Raw genomic sequence first — 21,592 nt, forward strand, 5'->3', positions numbered from 1 at the left:
TCACGTTTCACTTTTATTGAACATTTTCTGCAAATGCAGCTTAAAACCTTGTTTCAGATTGCACGCATCAAGTTAAGCCATGATAAATCAATACTTGTTGAAATCCAAATCCTGTTAGGTAGTGGTCGATTTCTGTAGTTAGAGAAATTACAACAGTGTAACAGTCATTCATAAAAGCAGTACGGTGCAAGAGGCTCTTTGGTGCCAAAAAACTGTCAGTTATGCATTTATGAATGCTACTGAGTAGAAAGCAATCCAAATTACAACTCCTCCTCGCAGCGCTATAGAAACATTAAAGGACACTGGAGACTCCTATATCTTGAGTAGTCTGTGAAGAAACATCACCATTAAAGAAAAGCTGTATAAAAACCAATGAGAAAAGGCTTAAATGAGAAAGTACATCTTATCTCTCCTTCTGAAACACAGGTCAGGCAATGCCCCACTCTGCAGTAGGCATGTTTTTTAATCAGATTTGAAGTGACCTACACAGTGAGAGCTGACAGATCATTACCTTAAAAGTTACACCCGCTTATATGGGCACTTATGAGGCAATGTACTTCCAACATCTAAATCTTCGTTAGTGCCTAAGGAGCATTCTGCTTACACACCAGCATGTGCTCAGGTCACAGTCCTAAGTCAAAAACCTTGAGTTGTGTAGAAACCCCAGATTTCAAGTGAAGTCTAAGAAATCCTAAGATAACTTGCAAATTCAGAGATCTACTCACGATTTTTTTGAAACCATGTGTGTGTAATAAAAACGCAGACTTACTTGTGAGTTTTTCCTCCCAACTACAACGTATAGCCGATCCTCGCGTAGATATACACATATATACAAAATTTATAGAAAAATGAGACCTGTAGACAAGATTCCTAACTTGAGCAAAAGAACACTACACGTACAATAAAGGAGAAACAGAGATAAATAGCCAGCTCTGTCATCACAAGCACTTATGGTTCCACACTAACTTCAGTCATTATTGCATGCATTAGAAGCCTGGAGTTGCAAGTACCTCTGAGCCTCAATTGCTCTTCCAGAATATCTCACTTTCAGCCTTGTCTAAAATTCAAAGTACTACTAAGTATGTCACATAGAAGAGGAAGAAAAAACTCATGTGATTTGCTACAGCATTAAGTGTTGTTAATTGCACAACCTGGCTGGCTTTAGCAAAACTGCAAGTCTCCCTTTCAAAATGTACTCTAACTTGCAATGCCTGCACATAAGAAACAGAAAGCACACAGCTTCTCACACACTCATTTAGAGCTAAAATATTCTCATGTTTCTTTTAAAATGCAAGCTTGTTTCATTGGACTATCACTGCAAATCCTACATTTAACTGTGCTGCTTCACTGCATTTCTGTATACAGCTGAAACATTTGCACCCCCTAGCTGTCATAGGTAAGACACAGTACTTATATCTACCTTACATTCATTTTAAACTTCAAATTTATTGAGGCAGTTTATATCAATGTATCCATAAAATTGTTCAGAAATAACCCAAGTATACCATTTAAACATCTTCGTGATTTATCCATTTACACACTCAGTACACAAACAACCCAGCCTCTGTACAGGTTCATCACATGCAAACCACCCATAAAGACAAAAACTTTAATTAAAAATAAGTCACAACTCAGTGTACTGTTTCAACTGCATCTCCATTTACCAAATGGCACATTGAATATTCTCTAAAATAAGATGTTTTTAACAATCTTGTTAAAAAATTCTTGGGCAAAATATTTCTAGACTTAAAAAACATCAAGATTTTTCAAAACACTCAAGATACTATACAACTTATAATAACCTTGAAATAGGTTTACAAGGTTGTTAACCAAGGTATTTACATACCAAATAATGTAAAGCAAAAAATCCGTATTTCTAATGACAAAAAGGTGATGCATTAAAGATTTATGAAATTAAAATTAAGGCTCTTTGTTATAGTTCTTTATGTAACTTTACATAATAGCCAACTTTGGAAATGTCAGTCTTGCACATTCTTGTCAATCTACTGCATTTAAAGCAGTAGAGTATATTAAGTATTACTTTGAATAATTACATTGCTACTTCTATGTTTGAGCATGCTTTTGAAACACTGTAATTATGAGATATTTACAATGTGTAGCCTTCAAACCTTATGTAAAAGCACAAGTATGACTGTTCGATTTGAATACAAACAACATACTTGCAAAAACATTTTTACTTCTCAAAATTAAATGCAAATCCCTACAGTCTTAATAAGCAAACCAGCTCTGAAGTTATAATATGTGCCTGAATGTGGACAGTAAAAGTGAAGTAACTCAGACAGTACTGTTTTTCGTTCCACACTGAACTATTCTTTGTATCACACTGTTTTCTTTAAGCCTGTAGAAAAATTAAATATTTTCTTAAAAAATTATTCCAAGACCTACGTATGCTTTCAGGGCGATGTCCATAGGTTCCTCAAAAACTCAATACTGTCTAGCAGGTTGTAATGATTGGTCCACAGTTTATTTCAGGATGTGTGTTCAACTAAAAGCAACTTGCTGTTTCTCAATGTCATTTCTCTTAAAAAAGCACGGTGATATAAAACACTGAAGACAGAACAAAAAAATGGAATGGTAACCTAAGGATCAAATTCATTAGCCATTTCTCCTACTATATCAAAATTTGTAGTCAGAATTGTCTTTATTGACTTTATTTTTAATTTTTGTACACAAAGAAAAACATGTTCATATCCATCATGAACAAAAACTTAAAAAGGCAGAACTAGAAGACATTTGTGTCCTTCACCAAAGCAAAGCTGTGCTAAAGGTTCCAAACATTTCCATTTTTAAAATAAATATTTTCTTTTTTTTCATTGTCTACATTCCAGTCTTCAGAGTGTCACTGGAAACTGCAGCCTATCATGAAATACACACTTTTAAACAGAGTCCCAGCTCACTGCGTTTGGTAGCTTGCCATACCATATCCAGCTTGGTTAGGTATTACTGGAGCACCTTGTCCCTGGGCAGGCTGAGCACCAAATCCACCCATCCAGGCAGCAGATGGAGATTGGCTTAAAAAGGAACAGGAAGGGAAAAAAAATAAAAAGAAAAAATCATGCAAGCTAGTCAGTTATTTACAAGATAGCAGACTACAGGAACATGAAACACTTCCTACACTACCATTTACACCAAAATAGAACAATTTATTCTTCTGTGAGCAATTCAGAAGCTTTTTATACCAGGTTAAATGTTACAACATGTGGTTTCTCAAAATACCGTAAGCTTTTTTTAGGGGAAAAAAAAAAAAAGAGTTCCACAAACCTTGGATTCTAGTTACACATACACGCCTTTGGAGGCAGCTGTCCTATAGGCATGTGCCTGTAATTCAACACCAGTGATGCAGAAACACAGAAAGTCCCCAGTCTTTAATTGGCACGAATACCACTGGTAGGTTTTTACCAGAGCTTAATATGCTTAACTGGCAAGAGGTAATGAGTAATTAAGAAAGCAAAGAAGCTATTTTTGTTTTAAAACAAACTAATGTGGCCAACACTTCAGGAAGATACAAAATATTAAAAATTGAGCCAAATTTTGCAAAATTTTAGAAGGGCCATTATGTAGGTTATTTTCTCCACAATTAAAAAGCCCTTTAGCTCCCAGGTTCAGACCTCTCCAGTATTCACAAGTAGAGATCATGACTTTTTAGCTACTGGACATAACCACCATCTCAAACTAACCTAAAAGCAGTCTTTGTTTACCTTGAGTCTCAAGACACCCATATGCACAAAACATCTTATCATGAACATACCAGAGTGAGTCACTCCACTATTTGGTCCACAGTAATCATCCACAGTAATCATTAAACATAAGCTTTAGCACATTACAAGGCTTGAAACCTCGTGCAATCCTTCAATCAAATAAGCCCGAAGCCCAGATACAACATTCCTGAAACGTTTAAAATTAAGTACAATTACTCACTCTACTCCAAAACCCTGTTGATTCCATGCTTGGCCATACATTCCATATGATGGTACTTGCCATCCATTAGCCATATATTGCCCATACTGTTGTGGATTTCCATATACTTGGCTCCATTGACCCCACTGACTGTAATCCACCTAAGGAGAGAATAATTCTTAATATTTCAGGGTCTAGAGGTGAATTACGTTCCTTCCAAAGTGCTACAGGTAAAATTTTTGACTCTCTTCAGTTGCACTGTCTACAACTACTGAGCCATAGTGAAATCAGAATAATAAGTGAGACAGCACCGCAACCTAATTAGATCCTTGTACTGAAAGTATGTGAGCACACACGCTTTAAATACCAAGGGATATTTGGAAGGACAGTCAGCTAGTCTGCAGTAAGAATGCTAGCAAGAATCAGAATTACCTCCAAGTTTCTCCCTATCTTGAATCATATCCAGAAGACAGATATTCCACCAAAATCACTAGCCCAATTTGATGAACAACTGGAACATAACTGAGACAGAACATGGGATTTCATAAGAACGCTACTACATTTAGCTGTTATAAATGGGAGGCATTGCAGGTGGATAATTGGTTGCTTTTGTGGAACAAATACAAGAACACACAATGAAAAGGATAAAACGCAGTTACCTGCTGGAAGTTTTTAGTCATATCAGGAGATTCTTTACCCCAATAACATTTAACAACGTGTCCTTCAATTGTGGTTCCGTTAACTGAAACAATAGCATGTGCTGCACTTTCATGAGTTGAAAATCTAAATGTAAAAACAAACCAACATTACTCTTTATAGCACTTTCAATTGACTGTTCAAAAATAGCAACTCTACACATACAGGAAAATCCAGTGAAAAAGATCTGCTTTCATACATCATCTTCACAAGCAAAAAGTTTGGTGGCTACTTTTAAAAGCTGCAAATTTTTCTAAGAAATGTTCTTAGAACAGATTGTAACAGATTTTAAGACATCAGTAGAAGTTCATTCAAATGCAATCCACCAAAGATTAAACATCAGTATATTAACAAAATCACAAAAAAGATTTTCTTTTTCTTCATCCATACCTGACAAATGAGTAACCTTTTTCTGGAAACACTCTTATTTCCATTATCTGTCCAAATGGTGAAAAAGTCTGTCTCATAAGTTGATCTACAAAACACAGCATTTCTGAATTAGTAGCCATCTTGATGCCCAGAAAGTTTTGGTAATAAAAGGATAAAACAAATCATACCTGTTAGCCCAGAAGCAATTCCACCACAGTACACAGTACAATTTTTTGGACTTGACTGATTTACTACATCTTCAAATCTTAGTTGTTTTGTATTATCTAGAAAGAGAAGAGACTGGTTTTAAGCATCAGGCCAACAGCAATCCCAGAGTCCCAGATATTTACCTCATACAGATACAGAAATTACAGATTTAACAAACATCCAATATTTAATATTAACAAACATCCAATATCCAGTAGTGTCACCACATAACACACCAGAAAAAGAAAAAGAACTATTTTATAAGATCTGGAAGATCTAGATATTCAATTAAGAAGTGACAAGACTTCGGCAACACTGTTACTCTTTTCCACTTAGCAGTGCCATGCAAGGGATCAAACACAACACAGCTTTACACGGCCTTACTTTCTTGTGTACTTTTGGGGGCTGGTGGTTTCCGTGTTGCCCAGTTGGTTCTGATCTGACGGCCTCCTAGCCACTGGCCTCCCATGTGTACAATAGCATTTTCTGCATCCTAAAGAGATGAAAATAAAGACCACTAACACATGCAAACAAGAAGCACATATAGGTCTACAAGATTTAGTTGTCAGGTAATTCCAGTGATGAAACTGATAACTGCTTTAAAAGCCCATGAAATTCAGTAGCCACATAGCAAACAGCCCAAATCAATTACTATTAAGACAGTCTATCACACAGAAGGCTCTCACAAGTGATTTGGTAAAGCCCTCCCCCTCCCTGCATATGCAGTCATACATACTCATTTTGTCAAGGCAGTGTATCTGTATCAGAGTATTTGATGGCTGCCCAAAACAGTACAAAAGTCAGAGATGCCAGAAGTGATTTTTGAAATGAAACAATTATAACTGTAGAAAACCAAAGGATTTTGTCAGCTGACTGTATAAAAAACATAATATACAAGAACATAATTGATAGCAATATATGCAAGGTGAGGAAAGACTTTTTAATCATCAAAATCTGACTGGCAAATTTCTCAGCTGTAATCCAACTCAAGTTTATGCCATGCAGTATGTGTTACAAAAGACGTTACATAAAAGATTCAAATGCAGCCTTCTATAATCTTTAATTTGTACCCAACAAAACAGACCCCATTTAGGTAGAAAATTTTCAAGTTCTGGAGGGCTGAATGCTAGCTAATAAAAAACCTCTAATGCCAAGATAAAAATGCATTGAGCATGCAGCTTCCTGCCATCCATCCCTCCACCCCCCACCTCATCCTCTCTTCTACTTTTTGGAGAAATACAATTTAAGTTTGAGAATAGACTGCATTTTAAGTTCTGTGTTAAAGGCGTTGTATGTATGCATATGTACACAAAACCAAACAGTCATGGCCCACGTGGCTTAACATCTTATCTTGAACATAAATTAAAAGACAACCTCTAGGTTCACACTGTAAGCAAAGGAAAGGTTTGCTAATTCTGCAAGACGTAATTTGTCCCCCCTGCCAGCTCTTGTGAAATGAGAGGCAGAGCAAATAGTACATGTTTGAAACGTTCCTCCAGGGGGACCAAGTTTAAGAAAGAAAATGTAAAGCACAAGAGACAAAGGGAGCATATGGACAATTCAAAGGTGAGTGACCAGCATCTTCCTGCTGCACATGGGAGACTTCCAGTGAGAAGAACACTCATCTCAGACACAAATGACCAGGACCTCGATCCCATGTAATTATACACACTGGTCATTATGAAGACATCATATATACATAATGAGGACTTTATGAGAGAAGACCAATAAGGGAAGAAAAAAACAAATCTTCCACTTGTGCTCCTTAAAATAAATTGAAAACTGAGTAGGAAAACAAACTAGCTCAAATGATCCTCACTGCTAGCCTTGATGATCCTAACTGTGGCAAAAATGGAACTGAGCCCATGCTGCCATAACTGTTTCAGTTCAATGCAACAATTCAGTTTTGTTATTACTGTAGTGTGCATTAACACCTGAAAATGTTTAAGGAAAACTTCACAACTTCCCATGCTGTCCTAAATGCATCTCAAAACACATGCACATCAGTTTTCCTTAAAAATTAACTTCAAAAAGTACAAAGAATTACTTGAGGCAGTTGCACTGCTGTAAACAGTAGGACAAAACACTACTTGTTATCTGTAGAATTTAGTCAGTGTATCACTGATTAACATCTACAATACCTCTATCAGAAAGGGATACCAGTCAGTTGTCTGAAGCATTATTTCACAAGCATACATAAAGTTATGCTTTCTATAATAACACCCAACACAAACCAAGCAAAACACTTGAGGTACAAAATCAAATCTTAGCTGTAAATTAATTGCTCCATGCAAAGTGATTTCAAAATGCTATAAAAACTCAAAAGCAAAGGACCAACCAAGAGCTCCTTTAATGAGAAGCAGGCAAATGAAATCAACTCTACTTTAACACATGATACACACAGCAAGCAGCATTAGGTACTCAGGAAGGCTGAGCTGAGCTTTGGCATGAACCTAAACCTGTCCAACACCCAACCCAGCAGCGTACTGCCACAGCCCCACTCCTTAGGGATGAGGGCTCCAGGATGCATTCTGTGGGAGCTTCTATCTTCACATACAAACTCACACCGGACTGCTGCAACTCCTCAGCTAACAGACCCAAAGCACAGCATTCCAAAGCTCTGATCACTCCTCACACTGCAGAATTGGCTCAGGGGACAAAGATAAACAACACCACGTTCTTGCAGCGCTGCAATCATCTGCACTGTTTCAACCCTTTCTAAACATATCAGACATTTTTTACAACGTTAACTTTGTCTTCTAAATTCACACGTATTTCACTTGGGAAAGCCTGATACGCAGTGAATACAGAACAGAGGAAAAACAACAAATGAAAATTTGCAATTATTTTAAATCAACGTTGTTATTACTTACCAGTTTGTTATAAAAAGATACAAAACCATAGCCTTTTGATTTTCCAGTTGCCATATCTTTAACTACCCGTGCATCCCTGTGGAAAGAAGCACAGCTATATGAGGGTAGAATTAATAACTTGCAAAATAAAAACTAAAAGGAACCACACACACTGTATTGTGAGCATAATTTTTCTTATAAATTCAGTTAGCCCTAAAACTAATCATTCCTGAACTCTCCCTATCGTTTCTTTACCTGTTAGAAAAAAGCAGTAGGACAAAAAAAATAACATGTAATAGACATGCAACCTATCCACATAACCTATACTGGCTATAACTAGAATGGTCAGATTTGAACTATAAGAGAAACAAAATTGCCTTTTCTAAAATTCTATTGGCTAGGGTCCTCTAAAGTTTACTGTTCTATAAATTACTGTAACAATTCTATCTAATTTACCATGCATTTTCTAAATAGTTAAATGTCTTCTGCCTAGTGATACAAAATATATGAAATATTAAAAAAATCGAAAAAGAGGAAAAAATAGGAATTAAAAGGCATACATGGCCTGTTAACAGATTTCTTTATTTTTCTTGGTCAATTCTCTACCATCATTTTGGAGTTTGGGCAGCTGTAAATTTTGAAAAATTGACATTTTCAGAAATTTAAGAAAGGAGAATAAAACTAACAACAATGCTAAGCACACCAGTACGAAAACAACAAATTTACACAGAAATTTTAGTGAGTAAGTTAAAATGATTGGAAATATAGAACTGCACTGAATATAGAATGTTAAAATGTAAATACTAAAATATGTATATAATAAATAATGTATAATAAGAATAAATAGAAATGAGAAAAAATCTACAACTGAGTTCCAGTGTGCACAGTTCCTTGCAGTTAGCCTTCAAGATCCTGTCCATTCTTATGAGCAATTCTGCAAAATAACCAGAATGCTATTACTTTTAATTGTGACTTGGACTTTAGAAAAACTGCAGGTCTCAGGTATAAATATAGATCGAGAAACAGAAATCTGAATTATTCTCTTATATAGATTGTCAAACAGTACTACTTACCACATTAAGAGACAAAAAGTACACAAAACAGCAGAGGTAAGAAATAAGATTTATGATTCAATTAAAAATATGCGTACAGAACAAGAGAAAACCAAGAATTCTGTTCTTAGAAATATATTCTCATGAGGCAGCACAAAAACGTTCATGTGCAACTTTAAAGGATTTCCATAAAGATAAGCCAATAACAGATAACAGACTTTTTTTGTAGCAGTAGTCTTGCAAACATACTTTAGAACTTACAAGCATTCTTGTAATGTCAAATATGGTCAATTCAAACATAAGATCATTTGTTATCACCTGGATTTTCTGAGAGAAGTTTAAACTCTCTCGTAACTAACAGAAGTGTGCACATATAATTTTGAAATCAATGTCTGATTACTACAATCTTAGCTGTTATCCGAAAAAGTTATTTATTTTAAGAAACAGTAGCTTTTGGAAAATTTTCATAAGCTATACAACCAGTTGCTTCATAAATTTGTATTATAATTGAGTGGCTTTCTATACTGCCTATAAAACGCAGCATGAACAAAATACAAGATGCAATGTTTGTAATTGTAAACTCACTATTCTGTACACATTCTGAACAATAAAAAGTCACACTTAGAAACAGTCAGCAAATTTTACTAAGAAGTTGAAACATAGTAGGGTATAACTTAAAAGCATACTGCTTCCAGCAAAACTGAAGCACAATTACATTACTGGATTTACAAACATGTGATAACAGATATAGGTACAGACACGAAATAATAATAATCCCTCTTCACTGCCCACCCAACAAAGAAATTGACATTAGAAAAATCATTTAAAAGATAAGAAATAACATTTCAAATCAGCACAAAATGTTCACTGTCACATTTTCTAACCGATATTGGCAATGTTTATTATGATACTTACGATATTTTACCAAAAGGAGCAAACGCTGACTTGATATCTTCTGTTGTTATTTCTGGACTTAAATCCCCAACGAACACATGGAAGTGATCTGAAAATAAATAATTTGCTAATCAAATATTTCACTGCTATCTAAAGCTTTAGCTCCTGAAAAAGTGACGCTCTGTGCACAGCACTGGGAACCAGGAACAGTCAGGATTCCACTTGATGAGCAGCAGCAATTAAGTCTGTTCACTCCAGTTTCCCCAGTTGCAAGACAGAAACAGAAGAATTAGTCTGCAAAATTCTATTAAACACGAGATGGGAAGGAGAAAAGTTACATTTGAATGTATTTATGGCAATTACTACCATGTGCTATGAAGTATTTGTGTAGAAGTAATACTGTGCCATTACTTTACTTACTGGATGTATCTTTTTTCTGGCTACTTGGTGTTGTTGCCCAGTTTACTTTGACCTCCTGAAAATAAGTACAAGATTTAGTATAGATTCATAAAATTCTTACATGTTATAAGGTCATTCAAGGGCTGGTCACAATTGTCAATGTTACCAAATCATCCTTCAATATAAAGGACTACAGCACTTAAAAAAAATAAATCACAAAGAATGTTTTCTAAATACCGTTTTTATTTTCCACTGAACTTCAATAATATTTAACTTTGGTAAACATTTCTAACAAACAAACGTCCCATAGTTTTACTAATACATATGTGTACTTTTTACAAAGACTAAGATTACAACATAAACAACTTACCTTTCCCAAAATTTTTCTCCCATTCATAGCAGCTAATGCAGCAGCTGCATCTCTGTGTTCATAAAATTCCACAAAGCAATAAGGGTCATTGCTTGTATGCTGCAAAACAGAAAATCCAACAGAAGAGTTGACCCTTCTGCTATCGGGTTGCTGAGAAGAAAATCCAGGAAAATATATTACTTATAGCTAGAAACTTTAAGAATTACTTGCATTAGATTTATGAAATAGCCTTTGAAATTACACTTAAATGTAAGAAATTTTTAAGATGGACTTTTCCATTAAAGGTCTAGCAATTCCTGAAGTATAGGTCACTTTTTATGAGGTTTCAGTACTTCTACCAATCTAAAAATAATTCAACTACCAGAAAAGTGATCTGAAGACCGGATGGAGAGGAGGGAAAAACAGGAGGAGCAGAAGGAACTAAGACAATTTGCTGCCTTTAGTAGATACTCAAAGCTTGAAAGATTTGTTTCCCACATTCTTTTTCAGCAATTTTCTCACTCCTACTACTTAAAATATCTCTTGTTTAATTTCTCTGAAAACCATCCACAGACAGCAACCCAGAGATTGCAAACTCTTGGCCTCCAGTGGAAAATGTTACACCCAGTGACTGCAAAACGCCCCTTAAAAGGTCTGAAAATAGTTGAAGATCAAGGGAGAAGATACTAATCAACTGATCTCTACTCTTTTATCTTGAGTAACACCTCTTTCTGTAGGCTGACTTAAAAACAAAGCTCCCTAAGGTATTGAATGTAGCAGAGTAGGAAGTGCAACAACTACAAAAGTCTTCAGGAAAGCTGATCAAGGAGAAGTCATTATGAGAATCCTAACTTAAATACTTTTAATCTCCCTAAAAAGTGTCAGAAGTACAAAAGCCTCACACTAAAATATCTTCATTACCTATGCCACCTGTCCATGGACCGAAAGACAACAGGTATAAAAAGAAACTAAAAGTATTTCTTACATGGGCAAGGAAGGATCTAAAAACTGTTTTGACATCAATACTCTTCCCATTAACTTCTGCCATTGCCAGGAAAAGCACAGCACTAACTGAAATTAAGAATAAGCCTTTATTGGTTTTACTACTTAACTTCTGAATATTCATTCAAGCATATATAAATAAAGAAATCCTAGTTCTGCCTATAAAAGTCAATTGTACATTTTCAAACATAGTTCTGTCTAAATCTAAACAATGGAAGCTATGAAGATCTGAAAGCCAAACTGATCACAAAGCTTTATACAGCTGAAACGATAAAGCAGTCTGAACCTTCCATCTAAATACCTCCAGGATTATTATTATTGTTACTAGGTGTTCCTACCATGCAAAATAACAGACAGTGAGACGACACAGCTGAGATTACAACAAGGAGTTTAAGTCCCAAGAGCCACGAAGTGCTCTGAAAGCATGTTTGCCTCAGATGCACTGAAACAGCAAGCCTCAACTCAGCCCTTTTTCCATATGACATCCCTGCTGCACTGAAAACAAGATCTGTGAAACCCACTTAAGGCCTTAACAGATTTAGTGCAGTTTACACCTCAGCTGAAGCATATGATACGTTACTTTCATACTGTGAGGAGGTCTTCTTTTGCACTAAGAATCTGTCTGAACACGAAGAGCAGCCTTTTGTGTAGATGTCCAGCTCTTTAGATGTTCAAGATACCTGTCAACATTAGCTACAGCACTCCTCTGAGTATGACATGCTCCCAAAATAAACACCTGAAATCTCTCAATCTGGCCATGCCACACCTTCTACAAACTGGCTAAAAATTAAAAAAGAAAAAAGAAAAAAAACAACAAATGGAAAATATTCAGGTATAAGCTCGACTGACTGAGATAGCAACAATGGGCAGATAAGAACTACTTAAATATAGCACACAGCAGTGGCTATGAAAAGCTTACAGTACAGCATTCAGAAGGACGGTCAATAACCACAAATACTTTGGCCATTAAAAGCACAGTAGCTGCTAATTGCAGCCTAGAATCCAACCACTTGAAGTTAACTAGATATTTAATTTCAAGGTATAAGCATATTATTTCTATATGACCTTTCAGGATTTTTTTTTTTTAATTAATTACTGAACCACTTCCACATTATATAAAAATGTTAAAAACCTGCAAAACACACAGGTGAAGGCACTGCTAACACCTGCAGTACACACTGTTTACAGTTGTTACTGTAGCAGGCTTGCAATTTTACCTTAAAAAAAAGATGCTGTCCTCTCTTCCTTCCCCTTAAATTAACTCTCTGAAGTGAAAAGTAACTTCAGTAAATTGATCCATATTAATACCAAATCTACAGTTGATCTCAAATGCACAGGTATACCTGCAAGGATGTAACAGAACACCCCACCCACATGCTCCAAAGGTGAAAGCTACTGCCCTTTATCTTCAAGCATTAATTCCCTTCTCATTAAGATCCTTCCCCCACCCCCTTCTTTGTGAAGACTGCCAGATGACTTCAGGGCAGCCAAGGTGGACAGCACATCAAGTAAACGGGCAATGGAATATCACAGAATTTCCTCCTGATAGACTGCCTGGTGACAGGTGCTAAGGTCAGCCGAGTACATTCAATTCCATATGACTGAATATAGCTGCAAGTTGCTTTGTTTACATTCTTATTTCATAAAGATGTCTCGCTTGTTATTTCTGTGGTTATATTAAAATAAAATAAGCAGAGGAATTTCTTATCTGGTTCTTAGGGAATCAAACTGACGCTGCCACCTCTCAATCAGCCAATGGTTGGAGTGGCAGCATTCTGAGCAGTATGACAACCACTATTTCTTCAGAGAAAAAACCAACAGCTGTGCTCTGTAACACATTCCATTTTGTTCTGCTCATCTTTCCCCAATAACCTTGCAGACAACGTGGCAGAACTCCTTTTACTTTCACTAGAAAGTTCTAAAAAAAGTGCCACGAGATGAAGAAGATTAAACAAGCAGCAGGTAGTTAATGTGCAGCCAAAACAATAAAAAAAAAACTAAAACAATGTGTCATTTTGAAAGGAAAAGAAGATCAAGAGGAATTACAAGCAGCATTCCTAGAATGATGAGCCTTGCGATCAGGCTTAATTAATATTTCATTAATGATCCTGACAAGAAAACGTAGGTGACTGCACTAAGGAAACCTGCAACAAGTTAGGAGGAACCACCAGAAATAGCAATAAAAGCATAAAGAAAAACACAATTTTAGAACGAAAAATAAAACTGAGTGTAAGTTCTAATTAGCCCCTGCCTGCCAGAAGCTCATCAGTTATAAATGAAGAAAGAAGGAAGACCATAAGGCAGCAAGAAATTGCTGAGATATGTCAGGAAGATTACAGAAATGGCTACCAACACTAAATGTATCAGAGAATCTACAAGTGAAAGGAGACAGTATTAGTACTTACCAACACATAGTACTAAAAAACCTTATTGGGAATACTATGGAAACTGTTGCTTTATTCCAAGAAAAAAATAATGTAAGAACAGGCAGGTGCAGACAAGAGCTATTCGGATTGACCAGAAAAAAAAAAAAAAAAAAAAAGGCTCAGGAATAGCAAAACATATTTTGAAAGATTTTTGACTGCACATCCATAGTGAAGAAAAAGGAAAAAGAATTACTGAGACTCGTGTGTAAATTAAGACTAAAGCAGAAAGAACAGCCATGAATAACATTGGAAACAACAAAGTTTTTGATCATAAGAACAATACAGTTCTGAAGAGAGAGGGGTAGCAATCCTTTACATTGAAGTGGAATCTCATCATCAGCTGATAAAACAGACGTGGCAAGGCTACCAGTAAGAGCACAAGACTGTTCTCAACAAAAGGTCTCTTCAGCAAAAAGTTACCCAAAAACACAGACAAAAATCAACCCTACCATTATCAGTAACACCAAAAGATGCCCTCAACTCCATTTATTTTTGATAATTTCAGATAAAATTGTATTTGCTACTCCTCTGGAAGTGGAAGGTCTTACCTCTGTTATCATTTTACAGCTTTTGCATGGTCCAATCTGGCTGAATAACTGAAGTATAAGGACTTCAGTCACATCTCTGGAGAGGTTTCCTACATAGCTACACAAGGAAATAAAAAAAAAAAAGACATTAAAATAGAAATTTTCATCTTTTAAAATGTAATTATTTTAAAACCTTAAATAACTATTTAAAATCCTGGGCATCTTCATCTGAAAGATGTGATTCACAAATGATTTCACATTACAGCTATAATGCAACATTCACATGGTCTTTAAGTTATAAAGCAGGCAATACAAGTGGGAACACAGTGCGTGGAGCAGCCATAATACCACCATGGATACCGAGTACCAAACCTGCCTTTGGCAGAGAAACATCAGAAGCTGGACAGTACTGCTCAAGGATGCTGGAGAGAAAAAACATCTTTGCCCAGTAGGTTGAAGTTTCACTTCCCACTGAGCACCTAAACAAAGCCTGCTTTCCAATGGGGTACAAAGCTCATACCGAACTCCTGTCATTTTAGTAGTAGCTACTGAACGTAGATTATGCTGCCTTCAAAGGACCAACTCCATTCTTCTGTTTTCCTGAATTGGAAAAGCAGCCCAGCCACCAAAAGGCAAGGCACACAGCATACGCCATAGGAATGCTCCACACACATCATCCATCTCAGCAGCTACCAGCTCTGTAACAACTCCCCCCAGATTTGGCAGTTTTACTTTAATATCACCCATACTTACAGACTTTTACCTATGAAGTCATAGAAATTTCAGAACATGGAACTATTTTTATGAAAAAATAGAGACACTAGAGACCCATAGAGATAAAATCCAATAGCAGTTCAGAAACCACTCCTAAATAGTTCATTAGAGCATAACACTGAAAAGTTAAAGCTAGGTCACAGAGGTGGCTGAGAAAAAGTCAAACACACATTGAATGCTAAAAAAGAAAAAGCATGACCAAACTGGAATCACACTCCATTTATCATCAAAGCGATCAGTCAAGAGAAGGGCTCCTCATATCTACACTACTCAAAATCACTAGCAGAGGTGTGTTCATCATTTCTAAAAACAATTCAGTCCAAATATAAGGTGCACAAACGTAAATCTGCAATTTAGCTGTTGAAAAAAATGCACATTTTAGTTGTTATACTGTAATCTACTACAGATTTTCATACTACAGCAAACAAATCCATCCAAGTTGTTGATACACCTCAGTGAGAGAAACTTGAGCACGTACTTAGTCGATGCACAAGCAAAGCTCTTATCAGAGCAGCAATTTAAGCGTGCACTTCTCTCGTATCCAAGTAAAATCTGCAAAAGCTATGTCTGTGTTTGACAGCTGGACCTTCATTTGGACTGAGCAAGATTAAAACTGACACTACTTGTTTTTATTTGAACCCCACACAAAGAAATGAATATGTTTTCCTTTATGCTGATACTCCTTCAACAGCTTCCCAAGGGCTCCACGCTCTCTGCTTGCAGGTAGACGCTACACAAGATCCAGGGCGACTATTTCATGTGATACCACCCAAACACAGGAACATCCATTACAAGTATTCACCCGTTCTTTACTTCCTAACGAAATATGTAGGAATTAGCAGACATCACTAATGGAAGCTGCATTTGTATCCTGTGTGATTATTTCAGTAAGTAAACATTTGACAAATTTAAGAAGGCAATCTGCCTTATAATAGGGTCTATCTTGCTGACTTTTCAATGCCCTATTTCAAAAATTCAGCAGTTAAACATTCAGATCTTATATTTGAAACCTTAACTCCATTTGTTAATCATTCACCAAGTTAAAGCTGCTAGTGATTTGCAGTCAGAAGTGGAAATACCAACCACAGCAGATATTACTAAAATCCAATGGAAAATATGATTCCCAGTAGGAGTTCCCACATAAAATGTCTGTATTGACACGAGCTTATTACCAGTACTTGTTCTTCTTGTATCTTCTCACGCTGTATTAGCTAACAGCACACGAAGTAAGCACCTGTTCTGTAGCAGTGACATGAAAGAAAATACAGTGGAGTCCTTTTAACTTCAGTCCTACTGTGAAGTCAATACAGGAAGCCAGAGTCTCAGTATCTTCTGCATAATATTAATATTTATTCAGAAATGCAAGAACAGCAGTTTGAAGAATTCTTTTTGGTCTGACCAAAAAAGCCAGGAAATCTGTTGCTTCAAAATCTGTCCAATTAAGGTAAGTCAGGCCAACTTTTAGAAGAATTACCAGCTGGTTTTCAATACCACTGCATCTCCTTCCAGGCAACTGTGAGAACGTGACATTGTAAATTTTAGCCACAAAACAGGCTGCTTCTTCACAAAAAAAGATAATAAATCAGCAGTGTAATTTGGGACCGCCTGATGGATAGATTCAGAAGGGCTGTAAGCTCCTCATGGTCCATCAATTCTCTATGTTTATGATAAATACTGCTTTGATGTCTAACATTACTGCAATCAGAACCCATTAATATCTTTCACAAGCTGCTAACGCTCTCAAACTTGAATACACACCCTGAGACTGCTTCACAAGGAGAGGTTCATGTAACAAAGCACACACACAGACCCAGATCTCTGGAAGTGCACGTAAAATAAGTAAACACAAACCACTACAGGTTTATGAAACAGTACATTAAAGATGAGGGCTTGATGGTTGCTTGTACACTTGTAAATTAGTACATTCAGTACAGTTAAAAGATGACTTGGAAAAAGAAGCACCATACAAGCAAACAGCTTCAGCATGTCTGAATGCTTGTTGGGCTCCACCATCCTCATGAGACCCTTCCAGATCAGGATATACTGTAATTCTATGAATACTGTATCACTAAGGAAACAAACACACTCTACACATTTGGAGCAGAAACCTTACCTCTTGGAAAGGCAAAGCTTCTCAGCTGATGCTAATCACACACTGCCAGACAAGTGGGGCACCACTTCTTAACCTCAACTTACACGATAGAACATAATGCTTCCTATTCTATTTTGTGAAGCCAAAATGAGCAGGAACGCACCCAAAGAAAACATATGGCTTTCAAAAAGCTATTCTACAGTGTATCAATCTTTTTGTTTTGTTATCCTATGGATAGAAGTTCAAACTTAAAAATCATCACAAAGCTCAACAAAGAAGCACTTCCTACACTCATATATGCTGTTACCTTGGTTAACACGATAGGGCAGCAACGTTCTGGCTTTTTTGCATGCAGGCAATCGTGTTTGCTCTCTTCTGCAAGTTTGAACTACTTAAATACTAATTAATAAGCACATACAACAAACCAAACCATATATTATATAGCCTGATACAAGTTTCAATATATTATACTTGAAAGTGGGTGACAACACAAACAAGAAACTGTACTTGAAATTCTGAGATCTTGCAAAGTTGCATGACGAACGAAAGACACACATCAGCAGTTAGTTTCAGAATTAAAATCTTAGACTTGAACAAAAAGATCCTCTTTGTAGGGGTAAATGGGTTTTCATTCACTTCAGACAGCCGAGGAAGAAAGGGATGTTTACAGCCATTACTTTTAGGTCCAGGAAAGCTCCCCTACACACTGTCTGAATGAAAACCATAACAAATGTTTTCCACACTCATACAGGCAGCATGCAAGAGGTGGCAGATAATAATGCAGAAAGTATGATAAGAAGTAGGGTAACTGAGGGAGTGAAAACTGCCTAGAAACCTTAGCAGCATCTCTCTAATGGTGCTAGCGAGCTATAGCTGTAGGATGAAAAATCTACACAGCAGAACTCTACCAAAAGAATCTTGCTCTGCATGAGGACTGAACCAAAACAAGGCACAAAACATAAGCAAACCCAACTCAATATTCACAGCTGAAGACCTGTACTTCTGCATCCTACCTGAAGTCCACAGTACTTACCATACAGAGTGGCAAGGCTAATGATGGAACAACTCGTGTACAAAATGACTGCTCTTCATTTTATTCTAAGGCCATTAATAAGAACATGAAAATCAGCAACTTTTTCTTCCTGTTGTAAGGGGCAGCTAAAAACACCAAGAACAGACAAATGTTGACGTCTGATGGCAGTTTCCACCTTAAGGTACAAACTGAACTTTGATGTGGCTCATGATGGAAAGAGGTCCAACAGCACCCTCAGAATGTTCTGTACTACATCTGCTTTGAAGAGTGCTGACCAAAATCTAGATGCTGTTGTGAAAAATACCACAGAAAGCCTACCCTCTCAGGTTAGCTGCACCTTGTTCAAACAGTAAGGAAGAGTTTTGGGCAGAAGACACTCTCCATAAAGGCCTACTAGTGAGAACTGTGAGGACAAAGAAAATGTAACTGGCATCTAACTTCTATTGTAAGCCTCAGAAGATATCTTAAATTCTTTGAGGTTCACAACCAATCATGATTGAAAACAACAAAGTAAACCCTTTTGGTATTTCCTTACTGAAAGAATAAACAAAATACAAAAGACATCTATTAAGCTGCCCTTAATTTACCAACCAAGCTCTTCTGGTCAAACAGCCACACGAACAATTTATTCTTCATTAGGCTTTCTCCTGTAAAAACAAACTAAAGAGCTCAAACGACATTATTAGTTGTTCTTGGGAGGCAGTGAGCCTTTTATGTATATGCATGATCACAACTGCTCTAGGTATGAGAAGTATCAGCCAGTATAACAATCTTAAAGTAAGAACTTGCAGATATAAATTTGAAGATATTTCAGAAAAAAAAAAAAAAAGCAAAAATGTTTGTACTTTATGAAAACTGCCCTAAAAGGATAAGAGAGATGTAACCTTATGTGTCTGATCACTAGAAAGCTACTAGGAAATGCACATACGTGCTGTTCATTACTTTGACGAGTTAAGTAGAGAGTCACATTCATGCAATACCACATCTCTGGCAGCTGCAGTGATGGCAGTTCAGACACTTTAGCACAAAAATAATTTTTCCTTCACCAGTGATTATGGGCCAACTTCACTCACAGCTGGGTGCAGTGAGAAGAGCTCGCTTCAAGTGCTGTTAGATAGGAGTAAAAGGAGATTTTAAAACTTTGGCTGGGTTTAGCACTTATTTAAAAAGAAAGGAAAAAAAAAGAAGAGGAGGAACCAATCAGCAAAGAAAACGGACCTGGAGTGAAACACGGTGCACCTTTGCCCTTTTCCCTCTGCTCATTCTAAAGCAGCGCTCTGGAAACTACTCCCACTGTCAGGGCCAAGCGCACTCGGACCACTCGGGACGTCAACACAGAAAGCATTGCAGATAGATTTATTCTATCTAACCCAAGGACTGAGCAGGTATCACATGACGCTGCAAGCAAGTTAAGAGAACTTTGGCAGACGTCGGAAAGAGTGGAGGGAAAAAAAAAAGAAAACAACACACCATAAATTGCCTGGAAAAGCCTTAAATGCCAAGTCATCATTTTGGTACTAGAAACAAAACAGAGCAACTCTGAGATATTCTGCTCTGTTTCAGTCGTTCCTCTTAAAGCACCTGGGAGCCTTTCGGAGCGCTGCCATCCCGGCCCGCACAAAGATTCCATGGAGCCGTGCTGTGCCGGGACAACCCGCCCTGCCTCGCATCCCGCCAGCCGCACTGCTACCAGCGAACGGAGCGATGGAGAAGAGAACGATCTGCTCTGCATCGCCTAGCGTTACAGACAGCCCCCAGCCTAAGAGAACAGCACGCACGCAAAAAAAAGCCATGCCTGCAGAGTTGAAAAGAACTCAACAACAAAACCTCGGCGTTACATTTTCGGACAGGAGACGCGGACAGAGTTACCAGGCGCTGCGTGGAGTTATTTCTCTTGCCAGGCCCACGGAGCGCCGCCCGTCCCGCCGGGGCCGAACAAAGAAGTTGGCGGGGCCGGGGCCCTCAGCACCGCCGCGCTCCCTCAGAGCCCGCCCGCCCGCCGGAGCCTCCCTCCCTCCTTTCCTCCCTCCCTCCCTCCCCGCACGGCTCCCGCTCGCCGTCCCTCCCTCACACGCCGCCCGCCGGCACCGCCGCTCGCACCTCCCCGCCCCCGCGGCCCGGCCCCGCGCCGCCCTGCCCGGCCCCGCGTTCCCCGCCGGCCCCCTCCCCGCTCACAGGGTCCGGGGCTGCCCGTCGTCTTCCATAATGGTGCGTGAGCTCCGCTCGCGGCCGGGGGCAGCGCCGGAGGGGAGGGCTCCGCCGCGCGGGGAGGCGAAGGGAAGGTGAGGCTGAGGGCCCCGGCTGCCCCCGCTCCGTCTCGCCCCCTCTCCAGGTCCCGACACCGCAGCCCGAACGGGAGAGTGAAGAACCAGCACAAAATGGCCGCCGCCACCAGACACTCAGGAAGCCGCGCTCCGCGCAGCCGCGCCCCGCCGGCCCGCTCCCTCTCGGCCCGGGTTCTCCTTCCCGGTCCTTTCCGCCGCCGCGCCGCGGAGCGCTCTGGGGATCGTAGTCACTGACGGAGAGAGCGCGACGGGCCGGCGGAAGAGCCGCGGAGGCCTTCTGGGTGTTGTAGTCCCTCGGTGGCGCGCAGCGAGGGAGGAGAGCGGGGAGGGAACTACATCTCCCAGCATGCACCGCGGGCGGGGCGCTGCGCGATACTCCGCTCCGCGGGTTGGCGGCGGGCGGCACGGCAAGGGGCGGTCGTGCGCGGTCCCGGCTCCCGCCAGCGCGGCGGGAGCGCGCAGCGGCTGCGTGTGCAATGTGGATGTAAACAGAGAATCGTAGAATTGCTCAGGTTGAAAAAGATCTTCAATATCAAATCTATATATATATATATTCTAAGTGTCCGCTGTCTTTCATTTACTCAGAACCCCGAAATAATCAGTGCTGTGTTTTATTGTTGCTTTAAATGAGTAATTTCTGGAGGTTGGAGATTCCGCTTCAGACTGGGTGCTGTGCAGGACTCGCAGCCCACTCCGTGTCACTGGAGGAAGGAGCTC

General features: G+C 38.7%; 1 protein-coding gene across 3 annotated transcripts; it reads right to left on the minus strand.

The window, feature by feature from the left end:
- TIAL1 (TIA1 cytotoxic granule associated RNA binding protein like 1) lies at window positions 1-21,084 on the minus strand. 3 transcript variants are annotated; one of them, XM_085228989.1, is made up of 12 exons: window positions 20,766-21,075; window positions 14,713-14,809; window positions 10,758-10,907; window positions 10,409-10,463; window positions 10,010-10,097; window positions 8,064-8,139; window positions 5,575-5,683; window positions 5,172-5,267; window positions 5,005-5,089; window positions 4,578-4,701; window positions 3,940-4,079; window positions 1-3,032 (listed from the first exon to the last, which is right to left on the minus strand). In XM_085228989.1, the coding sequence occupies exons 1-12, from the start codon at window positions 20,792-20,794 to the stop codon at window positions 2,915-2,917; spliced, it is 1,167 nt and encodes a 388-aa protein (XP_085085115.1). In that variant the 5' UTR covers window positions 20,795-21,075; the 3' UTR covers window positions 1-2,914. The 3 variants fall into 3 exon arrangements, with proteins under 3 accessions (XP_085085115.1, XP_085085116.1, XP_085085117.1); XM_085228990.1 differs by having other exon boundaries at window positions 10,758-10,856; window positions 20,766-21,072; XM_085228991.1 differs by lacking the exon at window positions 1-3,032 and adding an exon at window positions 4,351-4,440 and having other exon boundaries at window positions 20,766-21,084.
- Window positions 21,085-21,592: the final 508 nt, after the last annotated feature.

The sequence above is a fragment of the Meleagris gallopavo genome, chromosome 8, assembly GCF_905368555.1.
Source record: "Meleagris gallopavo chromosome 8, MGAL_WU_HG_1.1, whole genome shotgun sequence".
NCBI classification, from domain to species: Eukaryota; Metazoa; Chordata; class Aves; order Galliformes; family Phasianidae; genus Meleagris; species Meleagris gallopavo.